Raw genomic sequence first — 22,173 nt, forward strand, 5'->3', positions numbered from 1 at the left:
GAGATAGAGATTAGGAGATAGAGATTAGGAGACAGAGACTGAAAGATAATTAAAGACTAAATTAAGTTTTTGTATTGTATTGATATAAAATATACTGAACTAAATTATGTCTAAATATCATATTTGGTTTAAGATAAATATAAAAGTTAAGGGGTAGATTGAAATTTAAAAAGTTAATTGAGAGTAATTTTAAAAAGAAATATTATTAAAGTTTCAATATTCAATTTCATAAATTTCAGTCCTATCTGTCTTCATTTTCTGAAAATATACATATTGAAATTTTGTATCTCAAAACTGAAATTTTAATTTCAATTTCTTGACCACCAAACATAATATTAAATTTCAATCTCTCAATTTCAGCAGTATCTGAAAACACACCAACTAAGTAACTAGAGTTGAATGTGCAATAAAGCCAGCAATATCTCCAAGTTGTTCCACCACTTTGGTCAACTCCTCTACCTTGTTCACAACCTCCTTGAGCAAGAACAAGAAGCTAGCAATTGCAAGTGATACATCATCATCATCATCATAACAATTATTATTCTCATCATTATTATTAAGCATTATTGTTGATATCTTCTTGGATGTGGAAATAGTAATCTTAACCACCATGCTTATGTCTGCTCTTGATGCCTTTAACTTAGTTGAGATTTGAGAAGCATGAATCTTCCTCATTTGTTTCATGCTTTCTCCAAGTTCCTTTAGAGTCCACACAATATTTGACCCAATTGCTTCAAAACATGGTTCAATGACTTGGATTGTTTCACTCCATGATTGCAATTCCATGGGCTACAAATTAAACACCATTCAACTCAAAATATATAATAAGCTTATTACATCTAATAAGTCTATTATATCGTTTTTTTATAATATTACTATAGAAGACTTATATTATTATAATATTTTTATTAAATGTTAATAAAATTTAAAAAAATATATTACTAAAATTCTTTAATAATATAGAATATATTTAATATTTATTAAAATATTATTAATATAAATAAATAATATTTTAATATAATTTAGTATTATTTTTTAATATTAACAAAAGTCAAGTATATAATAATGATATATATGTGTGTTATCATATCTTTAAATTTAAAAGTCATATAAGTATATGAATTTAATTAAATAATTATGTAAAATTGTATAATATGTGATTTTATCGGTGAATCAAAATTAAATTATATATATTACTACATACATGTGCATGCAAATTTAATTTGTTAACCTACCTTTTTTGAGGTTTGGAGGCACCTTCCAAGAACAAGAATAATTGCAGCCAATTCCCGATTAACCTCTCCAATCTTTAGGTAATTTTGCCAAGGGTACGAGTATCCAAATTTTCCATGCAAGGGCTCCCACTTTGCATAATTTGCCTAAAAACAGAAGTATTTTTTGTATTATTATTACACTTAATAATTAAGAGAATAATGGATAATATAATAGAAACACATGATGATTCCATAAGTATATATATATGTACCAATAACTCATCCTTTGACTTGGAGTTCAACAAAGTCTTGCAAAAAGTGAAGTTGGTATTGGTGGCCTCATTTTCTTTTTCGTCAGCAAATCTCATATAATCCTCCAAACACCCTACAATAAAATATATGAAAGCTAAGATCAAAACTTTGTGTTTAATGGCTAGCTTGGCTATTTGTTTTTCTTGTTTTTATATTAAGACATATTATATAGTATATTTAACGGTAAAGTTTTGTCCCTAATTATGTTTGTAATTTTATTCAAAAATCTTTTTAATATTTAATTTTATTTAAATTTGTTTTTACATTTTTGACTTGTGTCAAAATTATTTTTGGACGTTAATTTCATCTAAAATATTAGAGACAACATTAAAAATATTTAAAAATAATTTTAATATAAATACAAAATATTAGACACAAAATTGAATAAATTAAAAATATTAATACAAAATTAAGTTAAAAATATTTTACAGAACAAACAACAACAATAACAAAGTCTTGTCCCACTAAGTGGGGTCGGCTACGTAAATCAAATGATGTCATTGAGCTCTGTCATGTATCACGTCTACAGCGAAATCGTTTATATGTAGATCTCGTTTGACCACCTTATGGATAGTTTTCTTAGGTCTTCTTCTGCCTTTCACCCCTTATCCATCCTCCATCTCATCCACCCTCCTGACTGAGTGTCCTGTCGGCCTTCTTCTCACATGTCCAAACCACCTGAGATGCGATTCTCTACCATCTTTTTCACAGTGGATGCTACTCCAACTCTCTCCCTTAAATCTTCGCTCCTTATTTTATCCAATCGCGTATAATCGCTCATCCATCTCAACATCTTCATCTCTGCCACACTTAACTTATGTTCGTGTTCTTCTTTAGCTGTCCAACACTCTGTACCATAAAAGCATAGACGGTCTTATAACAGCGTGATAGAATTTACCTTTAAGTTTTAAAGGCACTTTTTTGTCACATATAAAATCAGATGCACTCCGCCATTTTGACTAACATGCTTGAATCCTATGATTTACATCCTGTTCAATCTCTCAATTATCTTGTATGATGCACCCAAGATACTTAATCGTAGGATGTTTTTCCAATCTTCACTTCTATATTAGGGTTTTCCTTCGCAGACCGAACTTACATTCCATATATTCCGTCTTACTACGGCTTATGCGCAGACCATACACTTTTCAGAGCTTCTCTCCATAAGTCCAACTTCTTATTTAGGTCTTCTTTTGACTCTCCCATAAGAACAATATCATCGGCAAAAAGCATGCACCTTGACACAGGCTCTTGGATATGCTCTGTGAGTACTTCCAAGACTAATGTAAATGAAAAGGTATGGACTTAAAGAAGATCCTTGGTATAATCCTATACCAATAAAAAATTTCTCTGTCACACCACCTTGAATCTTCACACATGTTGTGGCTCCATCATACATATCTTTAATTGTACCCGATCCTTACTCTCTTCTTTTCTAAAAGCTTCTATCAGACCTCTCTTAACACCCTATCATATGTTTTTTCTAAATTAATAAACATATGTAGATCCTTTTATCATTAATTATTTGTACTCTATATCATCCTTCTTAATTAACTAGTATGAACTCATTTTTAATATCAAAGAGGATCATGGGCCACATCCACTTATATAAGTTCCCTTAAAAGCTAGCATATATTATTAGGTAATTTTAGTATGTTTATATTCATAATGTTTATACTGATTATGGAAGTATTATTAAAATTAAAGCCCTTATTTATTTTATATTTTAAAAACATTTTTTAGTTACACTTTTTTAAAAAGTATTGCTAAATTGATATTGTTGTATTTTTGTTACGGTCCGGCCCAAAGTCAGCGCGGGTCGACCCGACCCAAGCAATACCCGACCCGGGCACGCGCCCTCTAACCGACCCGATGACACGCGTCCTGTACGGCTCACACACGGCTGCGGGACAGCGTCCTTGGGAATATGGGCCTGTCCCATAGGGGGCCCACTACTGACATATATATATAAGGGGAAGATTGGCTCTTCCCCCGAGGTATGTCATAACTTTTCAACCCTTTACTCTACTCGCCTGCACATTGCTGACTTGAGCGTCGGAGTGTCTTTGCAGGTGGCACCCCCCCATCATTTCTCCAAGACAAGTGCTCGGCTACTCGACTACCCGTAAGACAGTGCGACCCAAGTTAAGGCGTCCTCACCCTTGCATCCTCCGTCCACCCGATCTGTTCGGAACCCGACCAACGAACATTGGCGCCGTCTGTGGGGATCGTCTAAATGGAAGTTGTACTGGGTCCCGGCGACCAAGGCCGGGCTGCCGGAGCGGAGGGGGCAGCCTCCGTCGCCTCGCAAGGGGGGCGGCGGAGGTCCCCCCATCGACACACGAGGACACGACCATTCGGAGGAACGGGCGGCGATAGCGCCATAATAATGCAAGAGCTACGCCACAGAGTCCAGAATCTGGAGCGGCAGCTTGCCGACCGGGAGCGGGACGGACGGTCGACCGATCCGAGCTATACCCCGTCTCCCGGGAGCGAGGAGGAAGACTCTCACCGAAGCCGCCCGCGGACGGAAGCGGAGAGCTCGCGGGAGGAGTCACCCATAATGAGGAGACGAAATGACACGATCATCTACTCTCGCGGCAGACCGACCCATCGAGCGACAAGAGGTCGCGAAGACAGAAGAACACGACAACCTGTGATAATGGGCGCCACCCCGTTCCACCGATCTATCCTCGAGGTCCGACTGCCGAAACACTTCGACAAGCCAACGGACATGAGGTACGACGGAACTCAAGACCCTCTAGAACACCTCACGGCCTTCGAGGCCAGGATGAATCTAGAGGGAGTGGGCGACGAAGTAAGATGCCGCGCCTTCCCGGTAACCCTAGCAGGACCAGCAATCAGATGGTTTAACGGCCTCCCTCAAGGTTCCATCTACAATTTCTCAGACATCAGTCGCGCATTCCTGGCTCAATTTACAACGCGAATAGCAAAAGCCAAGCATCCTATCAACCTTCTCGGGGTAACCCAGAGACAGGGAGAGCCGACCAGGAGGTACTTAGATCGGTTCAACGACGAATGCTTGGAAATCGACGGCTTAACCGATTCGGTGGCCAGTCTCTGCCTGACGAACGGCCTCCTCAACGAGAACTTCCGGAAACACCTTACCACAAAGCCGGTTTGGACAATGCATGAAATCCAAACGGTGGCCAAGGAGTACATAAACGACGAGGAAGTCAGCCGAGTCGTGGCTGCCAATAAGCGGCAGTCCGGTCATGGCCAGGCTCGGCAGTCCGGTGGAGACGGTGAGAGAGCAAAAGAAAAGGCCAGGGAGGAGGCATCAAACAAAGCACCTAGGCCATTCCCTCGAGTCGAAAAATTTACTAACTACACTCCACTCACCCTCCCCATCGTGGAAGTGTATCAACAAATAGCTGAGAAGGAAATTCTTCCGAAGCCTCGACCACTTAAGGACCGTACGGGTGGAAACAAGAACCTTTATTGTGATTACCATAAGGGGTATGGCCATCAAACACAGGACTATTTCGACCTGAAGGATGCATTAGAACAGGCGATAAGGGAAGGAAAGCTAGCATCGTTCTCCCATCTCATCAGGGAGCCGAGAAGGCGTTATCGTGATCAAGACGAGGAAGGAAAGACGCGCTCGGCCAAGCGGCGACAGGAGCCCGAAGACAGAGACCACGGCCTCACTGTGATAAACGTGGTAACGGCAAAAAACGCTGCACCAAAATCCCGGTCGGCACACAAGAAAGACGCCAAGGTTCTGGCGATCTCGTCCTCACCGGTGCAAAGTACCAAAAAACCTCCATCCATTTCTTTCGGCCCAGAAGACCAATGGTTCAACGACGCCCCGGAAAACCCCCCCATGGTCATAACGGCCAGAGTGGGAACCGGCCTCGTCAAACGGATCCTTGTCGACACGGGAGCCGATTCAAACATCATGTTCCGCAACGTATTCGGCGCATTAGGGCTAAAGGATGCCGACCTGACGACTCACCAGCACGGGGTTATTGGGTTAGGCGACCACTTCATAAAACCGGACGGAGTCATTTCCCTACCAATCTCGGTGGGACAGATGCAAGGCCGAAGATCGGCGATGGCCGAGTTCGTAATTCTCCGAGATTCCACAACCTACAACATCATCTTGGGAAGAAAAACAATCAATGATCTTGAAGCCATAATCAACACCAAGCTGCTAGTTATGAAGTTCGTCACCGATGATGGATCCATAGGAACCGTAAGAGGAGACCTCGAGACGGCGGTCGCTTGTGACAACGCCAGCCTTTCCCTCAGGAAGAAGTCCAAGGAAGCATCCGGCGTGTTCCTAGCCGACCTTGATGCTAGAGTAGAGGACAAGCCGAGGCCAGAACCAGAAGGGGACCTCGAGAAGTTTAGAATCGGTGACGAGGAGGAAAAGTTTACATTCGTTAACAAGAACCTCCCACAGGAGCTGAAAGAGCCTTTGATTGAAATGATAAGGGCCAACAGGGACTTGTTCGCATGGACACCAGCCGACATGCCGGGCATAGATCCAAAAATCATTTCACATCACCTAGCCGTCAAGCCGGAGGCACACCCAGTGGCTCAACGGAGGAGAAAGATGTCAGCGGAAAGAGCAGAGGAGGTAGCCAAGCAAACGGCCGGCCTCCTAGAAGCAGGCTTCATACGGGAAGTGGACTACACGACGTGGCTCTCAAATGTAGTATTGGTAAAAAAACACAATGGCAGGTGGAGAATGTGCGTGGACTACTCTGACCTTAACAAAGCATGCCCCAAAGATTGCTTCCCCCTCCCCAACATAGATGCACTCGTCGACGCCGCGGCGGGATACCGGTATCTAAGTTTCATGGACGCCTACTCTGGTTACAATCAGATACCAATGCACCGACCAGACGAAGACAAAACGGCGTTCATAACGCCAGGAGGAACTTTCTGCTATAAGGTAATGCCATTTGGCTTAAAAAATGCGGGGGCGACATATCAAAGGCTGATGAACAGGATATTCCACGACCTCATAGGGAAAACGGTTGAAGTTTACGTGGACGACATCCTGGCAAAAACAGCACGACCTGACGACCTCCTAAACGACCTGGCAAGTGTATTCGCGTCCCTCCGTCAACACGATATGAGGCTGAACCCCCTCAAGTGCGCCTTCGCCATGGAAGCCGGCAAGTTCCTGGGATTTATGATAACTCAGAGAGGGGTAGAAGCTAACCCGGAGAAATGCCAGGCAATACTTCAGATGAAGAGCCCGGGCTGTATCAAGGACGTCCAGAGGTTGGCAGGACGACTGACATCACTTTCCCGATTTCTCGGAGCCTCGGCGACGAAGGCCCTGCCATTTTTTAACCTCATGAAGAAAGGGATGGCGTTTGAGTGGACACCCGCGTGCGAAGAAGCCTTTCAACACTTCAAGGAAATCCTGGCGGCACCTCCCGTTCTCGGGAAGCCAAGGGACGGGGAACCACTATACCTATACCTCGCTATAACAAGCGAAGCCCTGGCCGCAGTACTGATACGGGAGGACGGGAAAAACCAACAACCAGTCTACTTCATAAGCAGGGCCCTACAAGGAGCAGAATTAAGATATAGCAAGTTGGAAAAGCTAGCCTTGGCACTCCTAACTTCCTCGAGAAGGTTAAAACAATACTTCCAAAGTCACCAAGTGGTCGTCAGAACGGACCAGGGGATCCGACAAGTTCTCCAAAAACCCGACCTAGCGGGAAGAATGATGACTTGGTCCATTGAACTCTCTCAATATGACATACGGTACGAGCCCCGGCAAGCCATCAAGGCGCAGGCCATGGCGGATTTCTTGGTTGAAGTAACGGGAGATCCAGGCGAAGACATGGGTACACGGTGGAAGCTCCATGTGGACGGAGCCTCCAACCAGACCTTCGGAGGTGCCGGGATCATCCTGGAAAGCCCGATTGGGGTTGTATACGAACAGTCGGTTAGATTCGAATTTCCCATCTCAAACAACCAAGCGGAATACGAAGCCCTCATAGGAGGCTTGACCCTAGTGGCGGAAGTCGGCGCAAGAAGACTGCAAGTATGCAGCGATTCCCAAGTCGTCACTTCCCAAGTAAACGGCAGCTACCAAGCCAAGGACCCCTTGTTGCAGAAGTACTTAGAAAAGGTTAAAAGCTTGAGCCAAAAGTTCGAAGAGGTCACGGTCCAGCATGTACCCAGAGAAAGGAACACACGGGCAGACCTCCTATCAAAATTGGCCAGCACGAAGCCAGGGGAGGGGAACCGGTCTCTCATCCAAGGCATGACAAGGGAACCAGCAATTGCACTACACATAACCACCCTAAGTTCTTCATGGCTGGACCCCATCACCAACTTCCTAGAACACGGCCAAGTCCCTGGTGATGAAAAGGATGCGGCAAAACTTAGAAGAGAAGCGGCAAAATACGCCGTCATCCAAGGACAGCTGTTCAGAAAAGGGCTTAGCCAACCCCTACTGAAGTGCCTACACCCCGACCAGACGGACTATGTCCTCAAGGAAGTCCATGAGGGCTGCTGTGGGCACCACATCGGAGGCAAAGCTCTAGCAAGGAAGTTAATCCGAGCCGGGTACTAGTGGCCGTCGATGATGGCAGATTCCAAAGAGTTTGTCAAAAAATGCATAAAGTGCCAACAGAACGCCAACTTTGCCAAGGCACCGGCCTCCGAGTTAAGCTTGCTAACGACCTCCCGGCCGTTCGCTCAGTGGGGAGTCGACCTCTTAGGGCCCTTCCCAGTCGGCCCTGGGCAGGTCAAATATCTCATAGTAGCGATTGATTACTACACCAAATGGATTGAGGCCGAACCACTGGCTAGCATATCCTCGGCCAATTGCAGAAGATTCATGTGGAGGCAGGTGATAACACGATTCGGGATACCAGAAGTCGTCATCTCGGACAATGGCACGCAGTTTACTGACAAGAAGTTCACAGAATTTCTCAGCGGCCTGGGTATAAGGCAAAGGTTCTCTTCGGTAGAACACCCCCAGACGAACGGACAAGTGGAGTCCGCCAACAAGGTTATCCTTTCAGGATTGAAGAAGAGGTTGGACAATAAGAAGGGTGCTTGGGCCGACGAGCTAGCGTCGGTCCTCTGGTCTTACCGAACAACCGAGGAGTCCTCCACCAAGGAAACTCCTTTCCGATTAACGTACGGGGTGGATGCGGTAATACCCGTAGAGATCGGTGAGCCGAGTCCGCGATTGCTTTTGAAAGGTGTGGAGGAAACTGTAGAAAAGGACCTGATAGATGAAGCCCGGGAAATGGCCCATTTGACAGAAACGGCGCTAAAACAAAGAGTGGCGCTGCGCTACAACACCAAAGTGCTCAAGAGGGAATTCGAGCCAAACGATCTCGTCCTGAGGCGAAATGATATCGGCCTGCCGACCCCTGGAGAAGGCAAGCTAGCGGCCAACTGGGAAGGCCCATATAGAATCAAGAAAGTGATGGGAAAAGGAGCATTCAAGCTAGAAAGGCTCGATGGCAAGGAGGTCCCGAGGACATGGAACGCGGACAACCTTAGAAGATTCTACTCCTAGAGGACAGAGCGATATGCCGGCTAATCTAGCTAAGTAGTAAATTTGTCATTTAAAGTAACTTTCGAGTCCTTCATGTGGTTACCGAATAAGATATACTTGTGCAAATTCTCCACCCTGTTCTATCTTCGTTTTTCAGATAAACCATCCCGTCATGACTAACGACGACATCTGACCCGGGACTGATCACCCCGGGAGATCATCAACTACCATTCTAACGAATAACTACACGAGAGGCCACGGGCCACCGGAGTAAACGACTATAAACCAAAAAACGGTTAATAGAAACGATAACGCAATCAGACGAGTAAGAAAAACTTTATCGCGACAACACGAGCAAGCGACCAAAAAGTCATTGTTCACAAGCCAAAATAAAAACGGCTAAGATTAAATTGTTCATAAGCCAAAACGGCCAAAATCAACTGTTCACAAGCCAAAACAAAACGGCTTAACAAAAGACGATGAAACAAAGAGTTCATTTCTTGGGGGCATCGACAACTTGGCCATCCTTAATAATCTTAAAAACACCGATTGCCGACGTATCGAACTCAGGGGCAACGATTTTAAGTTGAGCTTTCAGGGCTTCCTCGGTGCCCAAAATCGCGCCTTTTCCCTGTTTGACGACATCTTTATACTTAGCTTTCCATGTTGCCAGTTCGGCCTCCACGGCCTGCTTCTCCTTCTCGACTTCGGCCGCACGCTTCTGCGCTGCGCCGACTTGTCTCTCCAAAGCCATCTCGCGCTCGACTAAACGTGCAACCGTCGCGTCCGATTCCTTTTGTTTTGCCTCAGCAGTTGTGGCCTTCTGTTCGGCGGCAGCGGCTTTCTTTTCGGCAGCGGTGGCCTTCTTCTCAGCGGCATCCAATTTTTCTGAAGATTGAGTCAGCTGCTCCCGAAGGGTCTCAACTTCACTTTTTAACTCATTATTGGCCTTCCCAGCGGAATCCAACCTCCGGCGGAGAGACTCCATCCTGGACAGTTCGAACTCGGCCTTCCGAGCTATGACCGCACCGCGCAGAAGAGTGCGGTACATCCACCTCGCCTGCCCGGCAAGGGATGACTCATGGAAATGCTCCTCGGTACCGGGGATCAGCTGGGTGTCTATAAAATTTGAAGCGTCGAAATTCCTTTCCATAACGGTAAGGACACCCTCAGGACTAGACGACGCCGTGGATGTCTTCTTCCTCTTTCTCTTCAGGCTGGAGACTTCTACCACCTCCTCCTCATCATCCGGATTGGGCACCGAACCCCCAATCCCGGTCACCTCACGGATAGGGGAAACGTGGACCACCTTGCCACCTTCTACCATGGCGCCCTGAGCCGAGGTCCCGATCTCGTCGGTTGCGGCCCTCTGCTCGGGAGCATCCTGGCCCTCCGGAGGAGCATCAGGCCCCTCGGGGGTAGGCTGCTCGTCACCCTCCTCGTCATCACCACCGGCAAGGAAGGTTTGAAACAAGTCGGCAAGGCCCGTCACCGACGCAGACATATCCACTGCAGGAAAACAAAGAAGGTCGGTTACTCGCCACACAATATCAATAAAAGGAAAAAAGACAAAGGGCAAAGTGAAAAGCTCCTCACAAATATAATTACGGCCGGACTCCCTGTCACCCATGAGGAGATGGGGATTTGCCGGGTTCTTCCCAAAAACTGCGTTTAGCACCTCGGCAATCTGCTTATCTACTGCCGACATGCTTTTATAATTTACCTTAATAAAACTATTGGCCCTTGCCCCGAAGCTCCAATAAGTCGGGATGAGCCGTACCCCCTCCAAAGACAACCAAAAGGGGTGACGATCTTTGGCCGGGCGGACCTTAAAATACTTGTCCTTAAACCCATGGTAAGAATCTTCGAACAAACCGAAAATCTTCCGACCCTGGGCAGCCCGGAAGGACATGAACCCTTTTCTATGTTTCCCCTCCATGGAAGGGTCCGTGAGGGTGAAGAAAAAGAGGAAAACATCCACAGACACCAGCAGTTCGAGATATTCACAGACCATCTCGAAACAGCGGATCGAAGCCCAACTGTTCGGATGCAACTGCGACGGTGACACGAAAATTCGGTTTAAGAGCGCCATTTGAAAGGCTGAGAACGGAATGCGAACTCCGACTTGAGTGAACATGGCTTTGTAGAACCAAATCCAGTCGGCGACCTGGCGGGGTTGGAAGTTGATTTCGTACAATCGCTCGTGAGGAGCCGGGACGAAAACGTCGTAATTGGCCTCCTCGTCGGTCCCGCCGCACAAATACCCGGCTTGTCGGAACTCGGTGAGCTCCTCCTCGCCCATTTGATTGGGTGAATCCCTTACATCAGAGACGACCCAAGCATATTGGTCGTACGCCGCAGGGTTAACGGATGCCCGGGAGACCGTGCGAGCCATACCTACATGGGGGTACCATCCAGTTAGTCTAAGAGATCGGTTGCTCAGGCCGAACACAAGCACTACCCCCACGACTTCCCGACTAAGGCCAATCAAGACTAAATGACAAAAAAGAACGAGAAAAAACCTACCCTGGAATGGTACTTTTCCCCCTAACGCGTCTACTCGCAACTAAAAGGCTACACAGTAACTTCAAAGAACCAAGCAACAAGCATACAAAAATAATGCATAAAAGGGGGAGTGATTCGAAAGATACCTGAATTGATTAAAAGAGGAAGAAGTTGCGAATCTGGGAAAAAGCAAGAAGGATGAACAGAGGCACCACAGCAACACCTTGAAATCTTGCAGCAGGGAGGAAGAAAGGAAAAAATGGGGAGTGTGAAAAGGTACAAAAGCACCGAAACCAACCGTTTAAAAACTGCTCCCAAAGCGCGAAACGCCTGGGGGCAGAATGCTCTTTTCAAACGGGGTTTTTCACCCCATTATGAGCATTCAATGCTCGGCGCAGGAAACAAAGCGATGAAACGGTTGCTTAAGCAACCAAGAGACGCGCGTTGGGGACACACCCTTCCCACGAACGGCCGGCCAGACGAGATGCGACACGACACGCCATTGGTAGCTCCCACGACTACCATTGGCGCGTGGGGGCACTGTTACGGTCCGGCCCAAAGTCAGCGCGGGTCGACCCGACCCAAGCAATACCCGACCCGGGCACGCGCCCTCTAACCGACCCGATGACACGCGTCCTGTACGGCTCACACACGGCTGCGGGACAGCGTCCTTGGGAATATGGGCCTGTCCCATAGGGGGCCCACTACTGACATATATATATAAGGGGAAGATTGGCTCTTCCCCCGAGGTATGTCATAACTTTTCAACCCTTTACTCTACTCGCCTGCACATTGCTGACTTGAGCGTCGGAGTGTCTTTGCAGGTGGCACCCCCCCCATCATTTCTCCAAGACAAGTGCTCGGCTACTCGACTACCCGTAAGACAGTGCGACCCAAGTTAAGGCGTCCTCACCCTTGCATCCTCCGTCCACCCGATCTGTTTGGAACCCGACCAACGAACAATTTTAAATTGTCAAAGTCGATCTATATATGTACCTTGGATTGCATTGGCGAGATGTTGAAAGCTTGAGTGAGTGGAATCATGAAATTCATTGCTGGCCCAAAGAGGAAACAAGAAGAAACTCACAGAAATGTAAATGATGAAACCAATCACAATTGTTAAGAGACGATCACGTGCTATTTCCCAAACTTGTTGTTCGTCACGCACCACAGACACCAATACAAGGTTTAATGTCAGAATGAATATCATCACCCCATATTCATATCTTCTCTTTATCCTTGGAATCATTCTAAAATATGTTGCAATTGCTCCTGAAATTAATAATTACTTTTCAGTGGTTTCTCTAATCATTAATTAGCAACAAAAATATTTATGATCAAAGTAGTATAATTGAAAAAAATTGAGTGTTTGGTGAAACTTAAATTTATAATTGAACTGGAAATAACTGAAATAAGTTTGTCTAAAGGAAAAGTATGAGGAAACAATAGATTTATTGTACAATGCATACAATGGGGGTTTAAATGAAATTTAAATTAAATAATGGGTTATCAATTAATTTTGTATTATTTCTAATTTGAAATTTGAAACTATTTAGTATTACTATTAATTATAGATTCTAATCAATTAATTAGGTTAAAACGCTGCGTCATCTCATCAAGGATTACATGGCTACCCCATGCAGCATCTTTCCAACGCAGCTGCCCTCTCATCTACGATCGACAGCGCCGCCCTCTCATCTGCACACAACGCAGCACGACTGCCCCATGCAGGATCTTTCCAACGCAGCCGCCCTCTCATCTACGATCGACAGTGCCGCCCTCTCATCTGCACACAACGCAGCCGGTGTTCACTCCTTCAGAATGGCAGAATTGCAAGAAGAACGTGCTGCAAGCGAGGGTCCTCTTTTATGCACATCACCTAGCCGAAATTCACTAATGGAGGTTGATATAGTTGAACCGTTAGTTTGTGTTGCCGCTGAATTTTCTGAAAATTTATCAAACGAACAAGAAAACTTAGCCGCCGATGTCGCAGAGCACGGTCACAAGTCAAACAAGGTGAGCAATTAGAATCCTCAAATTCTGCCATGGATGTTTATTTCGCGTTTAATTCTGCCATAAATGAGTTTTTTGATTATATGCTTATTGAAACATGCAATTATAATCGATGAGTTGAGATGTAATTAAAGTTATGTTTGTTTTATTTTTAATAGTATGATTATATGCATTGAGGATTAGCTGAAATTAAGTAATCATTTTATGGTTATATGATTATATTCAGGAAGTATATTTTCTTACGTGTTTTTTGTATGTGAATTTATGCTGTCATCATGTTAAATGGCATATTCATTTGCTAATCATCCTATTATGTACTTATGTGCCTATATGCATGATGGGATAGCATAATTTAATTTTTTGGTATGCTCATATGAATTTATTTTTATCTACAGTGTGTGTATATTATATCTACATGATGATCATGCAAGTATGTAAAATAGATAACTATAGTGTGATGTAGTGGCTGAACTTGTTTACTGAATTGAAGGAAATACTATCTGTATTTGCAACATGCTAACCATGATATGCTTATATGAGTGTTTTAATCATGTAATGGTATGCTTATATGCTCACTGCATATTTGTAACGTTATATGCTCATATGCTTCATGCATATTATTTTAATATTTTTCATGCTTATAGGAATAAATAATGTTAAAATTTTAATATTTTTCTTCCTGCACCTGAAAAAAAGGGTGTGTGTATCTAAATATACAGGAAAAGAATTTTCTTTATGGAGTGAAAAAAGAAGCCACTAAAGATAGATTAAGGCACTTAAATAATAGCCAAAATAAAAGAAATAATTTTAAATAATTTTCATTGAATGAAAAAAAAACAACTAAAGAGTTGAATTTAATTAAATAATACATGAAATAAAAAAAATAATTCTCATGGTTTGATTTGTAGCTGTTGATGTGTTTTCGGTGATTGTTTTAGAGATTTTATTTAAATGAGTTTTGATAAGGATCTTCCTCCTTTTAGTTACTATGTTTGTTTTGGAATTATCGGCTATGCAGTTGTCGGATGTTATGGATGTTGGAAGTGAAGAGATGGAGCCTGGTGATGAGGTAGTGCAGTCTAGCTTACTTTTGTTTAGTCATAATGTTCATGTTTGATTTGATAACTAATGGTAATTAATTTTTCTTTTGGATTAATAAAAAATACAGTTACCAGATCATGGTAACCTACAAGAAGATGAGATACTAAGAGTTGGAATGCGATTTGCTCAGTTACAGATGGCGCATGAATTTTATGTTTCCTATGCAAAAAAAGCTGGATTTGCAACTAAGATAAGGACGACAACATTTGACAAGATCACGAAGGCTCCCATTAATCAAGCTATACACTGTAATCGCGACGGGATCCGCGAGTCTCGTGTTAAAGCACCAACGCGGAAGAATACGATTTCAGCTGCTGGGTGCAAGGCAAGGATATATGTAAAGTTTGATAAAGGTGTGCAAGACTGGGTTTTGTTCAAGGTTGACTTGACGCACTCACACCCCTGTTCACCGAGAAAGGCAGTGCACTACCATGAGTATAGGAAGCTGACCATGCATGCGAAGTGCGTGATCGAGGATAATGATGAGGCTGGAATTCGTCCAAATAAGACATTCCTTGCTTTGTCAAATGAGGCTGGTGGCCCCTCTAACCTGGGATTCTCAGAGAAGGATTTAAGAAACTATATAACAGCAAGGCTCCGCAATAGCAACGTGAATGCGGATGTCAGGGAGATGATGAGCTACTTCATGAGAATGAAGGACATCAATCCAAACTTCTTTTACGCGGTGAAGTTGGACGAGGAGTGTAAATTTAAGAGTGCAGTATGGGTTGATGCAAGGTGTAGGGCGTCGTATGAATACTATGGAGACGTCGTGTCAGTTGATAGCACATATAGTACAAATAGGTACGTAGTAGTTAATTTATTTTTTTCATCTCTTGATAAAACGCTATTCGATCATGATTGACATTTTTTACTTCTGTTTGGATTTTCTGGCAGGCACGGATTACCGTTTGTGTCGTTTGTTGGGGTTAACCACCATGGTAAGTCGACCCTCCTCGGATGTGCTTTGTTGGGCAATGAGGAAATCGGTAGTTATGAGTGGGTTTTTAGCCAATGGGTGAAGTGCATGGGAACTACTCCAAAGTGTATCATAACCGATCAATGTCGATCCCTTTACCGTGCGATCAAAAATACTTTACCCGACACACGCCACCGGTGGTGCATTTGGCATATTATGAATAAGCTACCTTCCAAGCTTGGGGGTTACCGCCGGTACGGAGCTTTGTATGGTGACCTAAACGACATTGTGTGGAACTCTCGGACGGAGGAGTCGTTTGAAGATGATTGGGCTGATTTTATAGATGAGTACAACTTACATAACAACACATGGCTGTCAGGTTTGTTACTGTATGATTACTTCTCAGGCTTTAATTGCAATTGGTCGGCATCTGAATGTTTAATTTATTAGTCATTTGGATGATAATTAGTTGGATGTTCATTATAGTAAACATTTGGATGTTTAATATATCAGTGATTTTGGATGGTCATTTCTCAGGTATAGTAATATATTTGGTGTAAGCCCTCTATGCTTAAGTTGGTATTATTTATTTCTTGTAGATCTGTATGATGACCGATGCATGTGGATCCCAATATATTTCAAGGGTGAATTTTGGGCAGGAATGCGGAGTACGCAAAGGAGTGAGAGCATGCACGCATTCTACGGTGGATACTTACACAGTAAAACTAGCTTGGTCCAATTTGTTCATGAATATGACAATGTGCTTGGAGTCAAGGAGCAGAGGGAACTGGAGGATGATGCTGCAGACTCGAGGGGGGTTATCCCTTGTGCAACGACCTCGCCTATAGAGAAACAGTTTCAGCAAGAGTATACCACGTCCATCTTTAGGGATGTTCAAATTGAGTTTGTGAGGAAGGCTAACTGCAGAGTTTCTGCAGTTGATGAACAGGGTTCATTGGTCTGCGTGAAGGTAGAAGAGGAGAAACTACTCAACGATACTATTCTATGCATTCCGTACGATGTTCACTTTGACCGTTCCACAAAGGAGCTTTGTTGTGAGTGCAATCTTTTTGAGAGTTCTGGTGTGTTGTGCTGTCACTGCCTTGAAGTTTTCCATTCGTATAAAGTGTACAAAGTACCTTCCTGTTATGTTCTTCCTCGATGGAGCAAGAAGATAAAGCACAAGCATACGTATGTCAAAAGTAGCCATGATGTCAGTCGGTCGGATGAGAGTCATGTTGCATTCAAGGGACTGTGTGCACACTTCTACAATGTTGCTCAAGAGTTCGTCGGTGACGATGAAGAAACAGCATTGCTGCATCGTGCTTTGGAAGAAACAAGGGCCAAGTTGGCTACGCACCGTGCCAAAAAGAGGGCAGAGAGCGTGGCAGAGACTCAGACGAACATTTGCTCACAGAGTTCGAACGATGTCGGTGTTGCTGATATCCAAGGCCCATCGAAGGTAACCACAAAGGGTAGGCCAAAGAGTAAGAGGCTCGGCTCTGCCCTTGAGAAGTCCATCAAGAATTCAAGACAGAGAAAACAAAAGAATTCACCCCCGGTATATGTTTGGCTTAATCTCAACTTTTTATGTTTATTTGGTATAGTAGTATCATAGAACATAACTATTGGACTTTTTCTTCTTTTTTTTTTTGGCAGGTGGTTCGTCCGCACACATTTCAAGATATAAACCATTGTGCTGTTTCTGGCTTGAATGTTCCCGAACAAGCCGGTAGTTTCATGTCTTTGTTAAGCTCCTTCAACAAAAAGTAGGATTAGTTGGACGAGGTTGTGATAGTGTATATTTTCTCATCTCTATGTTTATAGGATTGATGTTAGTTTAAAGGTTCTAAGCCAGTTGTTGCAAAGGTCCATATGTTATTAATTGCAAGAACCCTTTTTCCATTAGCTAGAACGAACCCTTTTTCTTTTTTTATTTCGTGTAAACTTAATGCATAACGAGTATATTGGGTGGTTATTCTATAATCCACGAGATAGTTTAATAAAGTTGTACCCAATTTCTACATGCCTCACTGTATAGTTTTCCGGTACGTAGCTGTTCAATATAGACACTGTTTACACAAAAAAAAAAATTTTCGCAAAACTAACCATCCAACTTCCTAATAAAGTAACCATCCAACAAATATCAACCAATTTTCAATGAAGGTCAGCCATTATACGTCACGTTGCATGCACATGGTCCACACGAAAAAAGACAAAAAAGTTTCAAACTTAATTCATATTTAAACACGATCCCAAACTTTTCTGACCTTTCCCGCGCTAAAATAAAATCATGAAGAACTTCAACAAAATAAACTAACTACAAAAATGGCTCCTACCGCTATTCCAGCATGGCTAATCACGCATTTCATCAACAAAATCCATCTACTATCTAACATGCAACTGCGAATACTAATCAGAAACTGAACAACCTCACCCACTTACCTTGGATGGTTAGGATCCTTCCGGTCAAGATGTTGGATGTCTTTCCAGTGACCTGTTCAGTAGCAGGAGGCTATTTCTCGAAGGTGGGCTGCTTCTATGCTCAGAGAGAACGGGTCCCGGTCGTGGAGTACTGGGAAGATGTTTACTTCGGCGGTGAGATCTCCGACGCGGCTGTTCTGATAGACGGCTTCTCGCCCATTAGCTAGGTTGCTTGCTTCTCGCCCGGCAGCTATTCTAATCTTCGACGCGAATGCCGGATCTTCAGTGACGGCGCCGTGCTGGAGGGTAGCGAACAGGTCGCTTGCTTGCAGATTGCGGCGCTCAGGTTTCTAGCGCCGTCACGGCTCTCTGCTAACAATTGGAAGGGTTTGACTGGGTGAAGAGAAAGGGCGAAACAAAGGGGATTGGGGTTTGGGGAAAAATTAGAAATAACAAAAGTATAGTGGTGTGCTAAAGTAAACAGCCATGTTAGGATTAGGGTTAATTTTCTGTTTTAAATTCAATTCGGCCCAATTAAAAAGCCCATTGTAGGCATTGTATAGATATTTCATTGTTTCCCTAGCGGGATCCTTGTCTAAATAGTAGTACAATTGCAATTTTAGTGTTTTGTCAAATTTAGCTTTAATCGAATGAAAATTAAAATCAGTCACCAATTATAGGTTATTGAATTTTTAAATATATAATTGTTGGTTTATTATAAATTAGATTATTTTAGTGTCTAATTATTTAATTAAAAAATATATAAATCAATACTATAAATAATAAATATAGATAATAATAAAATAAATCATATAATATATTAATCTAAAACTTACCAAAGATGAATATACAAATTCCAATAATAATGGAGTTGCCAACCCCACCGAGCTTTTGAGCCAAAATTGCTGCTATGCAACCTAGTCCACCTCCTACTATAGTTCCCATTCCACGGTTTAAACCCTTACCAAGTGTAGCTCCTGCATGAATATCAATTCAATAATCAAAATACAAAGTATAATTTGTTTGCTCCAAAATCATATATAAGTAAAAAGGTTAAGCAGGAAAGTGAACTATAATTGCAAGAGTCAATGAGTTGCTGTATATCTATCTAAAATATATTTTTTGTCTCTAATGTTTACTATATTTTTTAAAATTATTTCTAATATTTAGTTTTATTCAATTTTATTTCTAATATTTTTAATTTATTTAATTTTGTTTTTAACATTTTTTTATATATTTAAAATTATCTCTAAAACTTTTAAATTGTGTCTCTAATATTTTACATAAAGTTAACGTCCAGGATAATTTTGATAAAAATCGAAAATATTAAAAAAAATTGAATGCAATTAAAGATTAAAAAATATTTTAAAAGAAATTGTAAATATTAGAGATAAAAAATAAATTTTTTAATTTAATTTTTAAAATAATATTTAAATTTCTGACATTTATAAGCAAATGAATAAGCTGATTATTCAATTAATTTAAATTAGTTTAATATATAATGATAATTAACTTATTGTGTTAGACTAATTAATTAAGTACCTGCAGAGAATTCAAAGATGACAACAACAGTCATGATAGCCCACATTGCATTTTCTCCAACTTGTTCATAGAGAGGATCCAAGAGGTAAAGAAGTGAAACCAAAACAAGCGAGATTCCAACTTTGATGCTATGAATTATGTTCTTAGTTTCTTGCTCACTAAGATGGGAGAATGAAGGAAAGATTGGAACAAAAGACATGTTGAATTTCTTTTCTTTAACATGGGAAATAATGGTTGGAAATGATGGAGAAAATGGGAATGTTTTATTGTTGTTGTTCTTCTCTTTGTTATGAGCAACATTTTCTTCTTCATTGTTGGTAATGGATATAACATGAGTTGATTCCATTTTTTGGATTTCTCCTTTTTTTTTAATTTTTTTTCTTGTGTACTTTGATGAATTAATAACAAGCTAAGCTCTTGCTAACTCTTGGAGAGAGGGTCTATTTATAATATGCAAAGAGTAGACACTCTAGTGATGCCTCAAACTATTGATGTGCATATAAAAAATGAAGATTTTTAAGTGTACCGTCGTATCGGTATATCAGTAATTTTTAACCGTCGATCTTAATTATATATATTATATATATTTTTTATAATTAAGATTAACGGTTAAAAATTACTGAAACACCGGTATGACGGTACATTTAAAAATTTTCCTATAAAAAAAAGTGGATACTACGCAAGAGAATTATATATTAATAAAAGGATAACATCAAATGATGAAGTAGGAAAAATTGATGAAGTTTAGGTATAAAAGGTTTATTGTTAAGGTTCTAAAAGGATTTTAACAATATATATATATATATATATATATATATATATATTCGTGTATTTTCTCTTAGATATAATTATTTATATATTTTTTTATTAATTGATTTTAAAAAAAAATAATTTCATTATATGTCGTGAGCCAGTCATATTATTATTAAAGTCTCAATGGGTTAATCAATTATTGCACTCATCATCTTATCTGTGCCATTTCTTCAATTTTGAAAAAATATAAAATAAACTTTATCAACACAAAATAAAATATGTATACATATTATTTGAATAAATATAAAGAATTAATTTTTTAATTAATTAATATTAATAAATATTTTTATTATATAATTATTTTTTAACTCTTATTTTTAAAAAGGTTTATGACTTATAATTTAAAATTTAAAATTTGAGTTCTCAAATTTTAAAATAAAAAATAATTTCAAAATATTGGCAAATATATATTGGCCGAAACAGATTAATAACTATCCAATCAAACTCATATTATTTACTCCTAAATTTAAAATGGACTATCGTATTAAAGTGCTAAAATATGAAGTTGTTCATAAATATATTTACACACAAAATTTTTTTACGGTACCTTCTAGTCTAATAAATTAATGACTAATATATCGTAAATTAAAATTTTATTTCAAAATTTGCACACAAAATAAAATTTAAACACTCGATACTTGTTAAAGCGAACAAAATCGCTACTATTAATTATTACAATAATAATAAGGTTTAATTACTCTGTTAATCTTTATAGTTTCGTGAAATTTTTTAATTAGATCTTTATACTTTTTTCTTTTTAATTGAGTTCCTGCACTAAATTTTTTTTTTCAATTAAGTCCTTCTTAGTAGTAATTAGCTTAATTTTATAAGGACCCAACTAAATAAAAAAGAATTGGTAGAGGGACCTAAATAAAAGGAAAAAAAAGTATAGGAACCCAATTAAAAAAAATTTGGTACAAGGACTCAATTAAAAGAAAAAAAATATAAGAACCTAATTGAAAATTTCGCGAAACTATAGAGATCAACAGAGTAATTAAACCTAATAATAAATAGTGACCTAAGTGGAATTCATATGCACTAGCACAAAGTAATGGTACGGATTTCGGTATGGTGCATATAATTACTTTATTATCAATATATATTTTGACGTGTCCCTCACAATAACACAAATTCTTTATTTTTATTCTTAGCTATATATGTCTGTCTGTTATTCACAAATTTAATGTTTAAATTGTGTGTGTAATTTAGTGTAAATATAATACATTACCATTACTCTTGATTTATCCAATTGGTTTATTGCTAATAATAACATACATGCGTGCCTAAGTTTTCAGTAGAGCGATTTCTATTTTCTTTTATTTTTAATAATTTCTTCCATTCGTTAATTTACATTACTCATTAATCATTTTTGGGGATTTTAATTATATTCTTACATTAATTATGCCTATTAAAAGAGTACATAACCACATATACAAAATAAAATATAGAAGATTTTTTTTTATATAATTTTAATATATAAAGATATATAATTTTTTAAAAGTAACGCACCAAGTTCCGCGTATGCTTCTCTTTTTCATTTATGTAAAAAAGTGGGTAAGTAGCTTCAACATTTTGCTTCTTCCTTCCAACTTCGCATCCATTGCTTTTGAGAGTAATAATAATTTATAGTCCTAGAATGATGAAGACCTCATGATCAACATAGCTAGTCAAGGCACTACAAATGAATGTGATATTATAATATTATTATAGGAGAAGTGGTAGAGAAAATTGATTTGTACTACTGTGCAGTGTTTATTACGAGTATTAATTCGTTAACATTAATCATTCTAAGTCTTGTTTAACTTAAAATATTTTAACTCAAT

The 22,173-nt window shown here is 40.6% G+C and overlaps 1 protein-coding gene across 1 annotated transcript; it reads right to left on the reverse strand.

Moving 5' to 3' along the window:
• Nucleotides 1–265: 265 nt before the first annotated feature.
• Nucleotides 266–19,910, reverse strand: LOC130961905 (aluminum-activated malate transporter 14-like). The gene is made up of 6 exons (XM_057887942.1): nt 19,538–19,910; nt 18,832–18,972; nt 12,535–12,810; nt 1,487–1,599; nt 1,236–1,379; nt 266–789 (listed from the first exon to the last, which is right to left on the reverse strand). Exons 1-6 carry the CDS (start codon nt 19,881–19,883, stop codon nt 382–384), a joined length of 1,428 nt encoding a protein of 475 aa, XP_057743925.1. The 5' UTR covers nt 19,884–19,910; the 3' UTR covers nt 266–381.
• Between the last annotated feature and the right edge of the window lie 2,263 nt (nt 19,911–22,173).

This window comes from Arachis stenosperma, chromosome 2, assembly GCF_014773155.1.
Source record: "Arachis stenosperma cultivar V10309 chromosome 2, arast.V10309.gnm1.PFL2, whole genome shotgun sequence".
In the NCBI taxonomy this organism is placed as follows: Eukaryota; Viridiplantae; Streptophyta; class Magnoliopsida; order Fabales; family Fabaceae; genus Arachis; species Arachis stenosperma.

Bases quoted from the DNA above. Each gene is read 5' to 3' on its own strand.
- LOC130961905 (XM_057887942.1), bottom strand. From the start codon at position 19,883: ATGGAATCAACTCATGTTATATCCATTACCAACAATGAAGAAGAAAAT. The intron at 18,973-19,537 runs GTACTTAATTAA...ATATTCATGCAG, and splicing joins CATCTTTGAATTCTCTGCAG to GAGCTACACTTGGTAAGGGT. The intron at 1,600-12,534 runs GTACATATATAG...ATTTTATTGTAG, and splicing joins TCTCGCCAATGCAATCCAAG to GGTGTTTGGAGGATTATATG.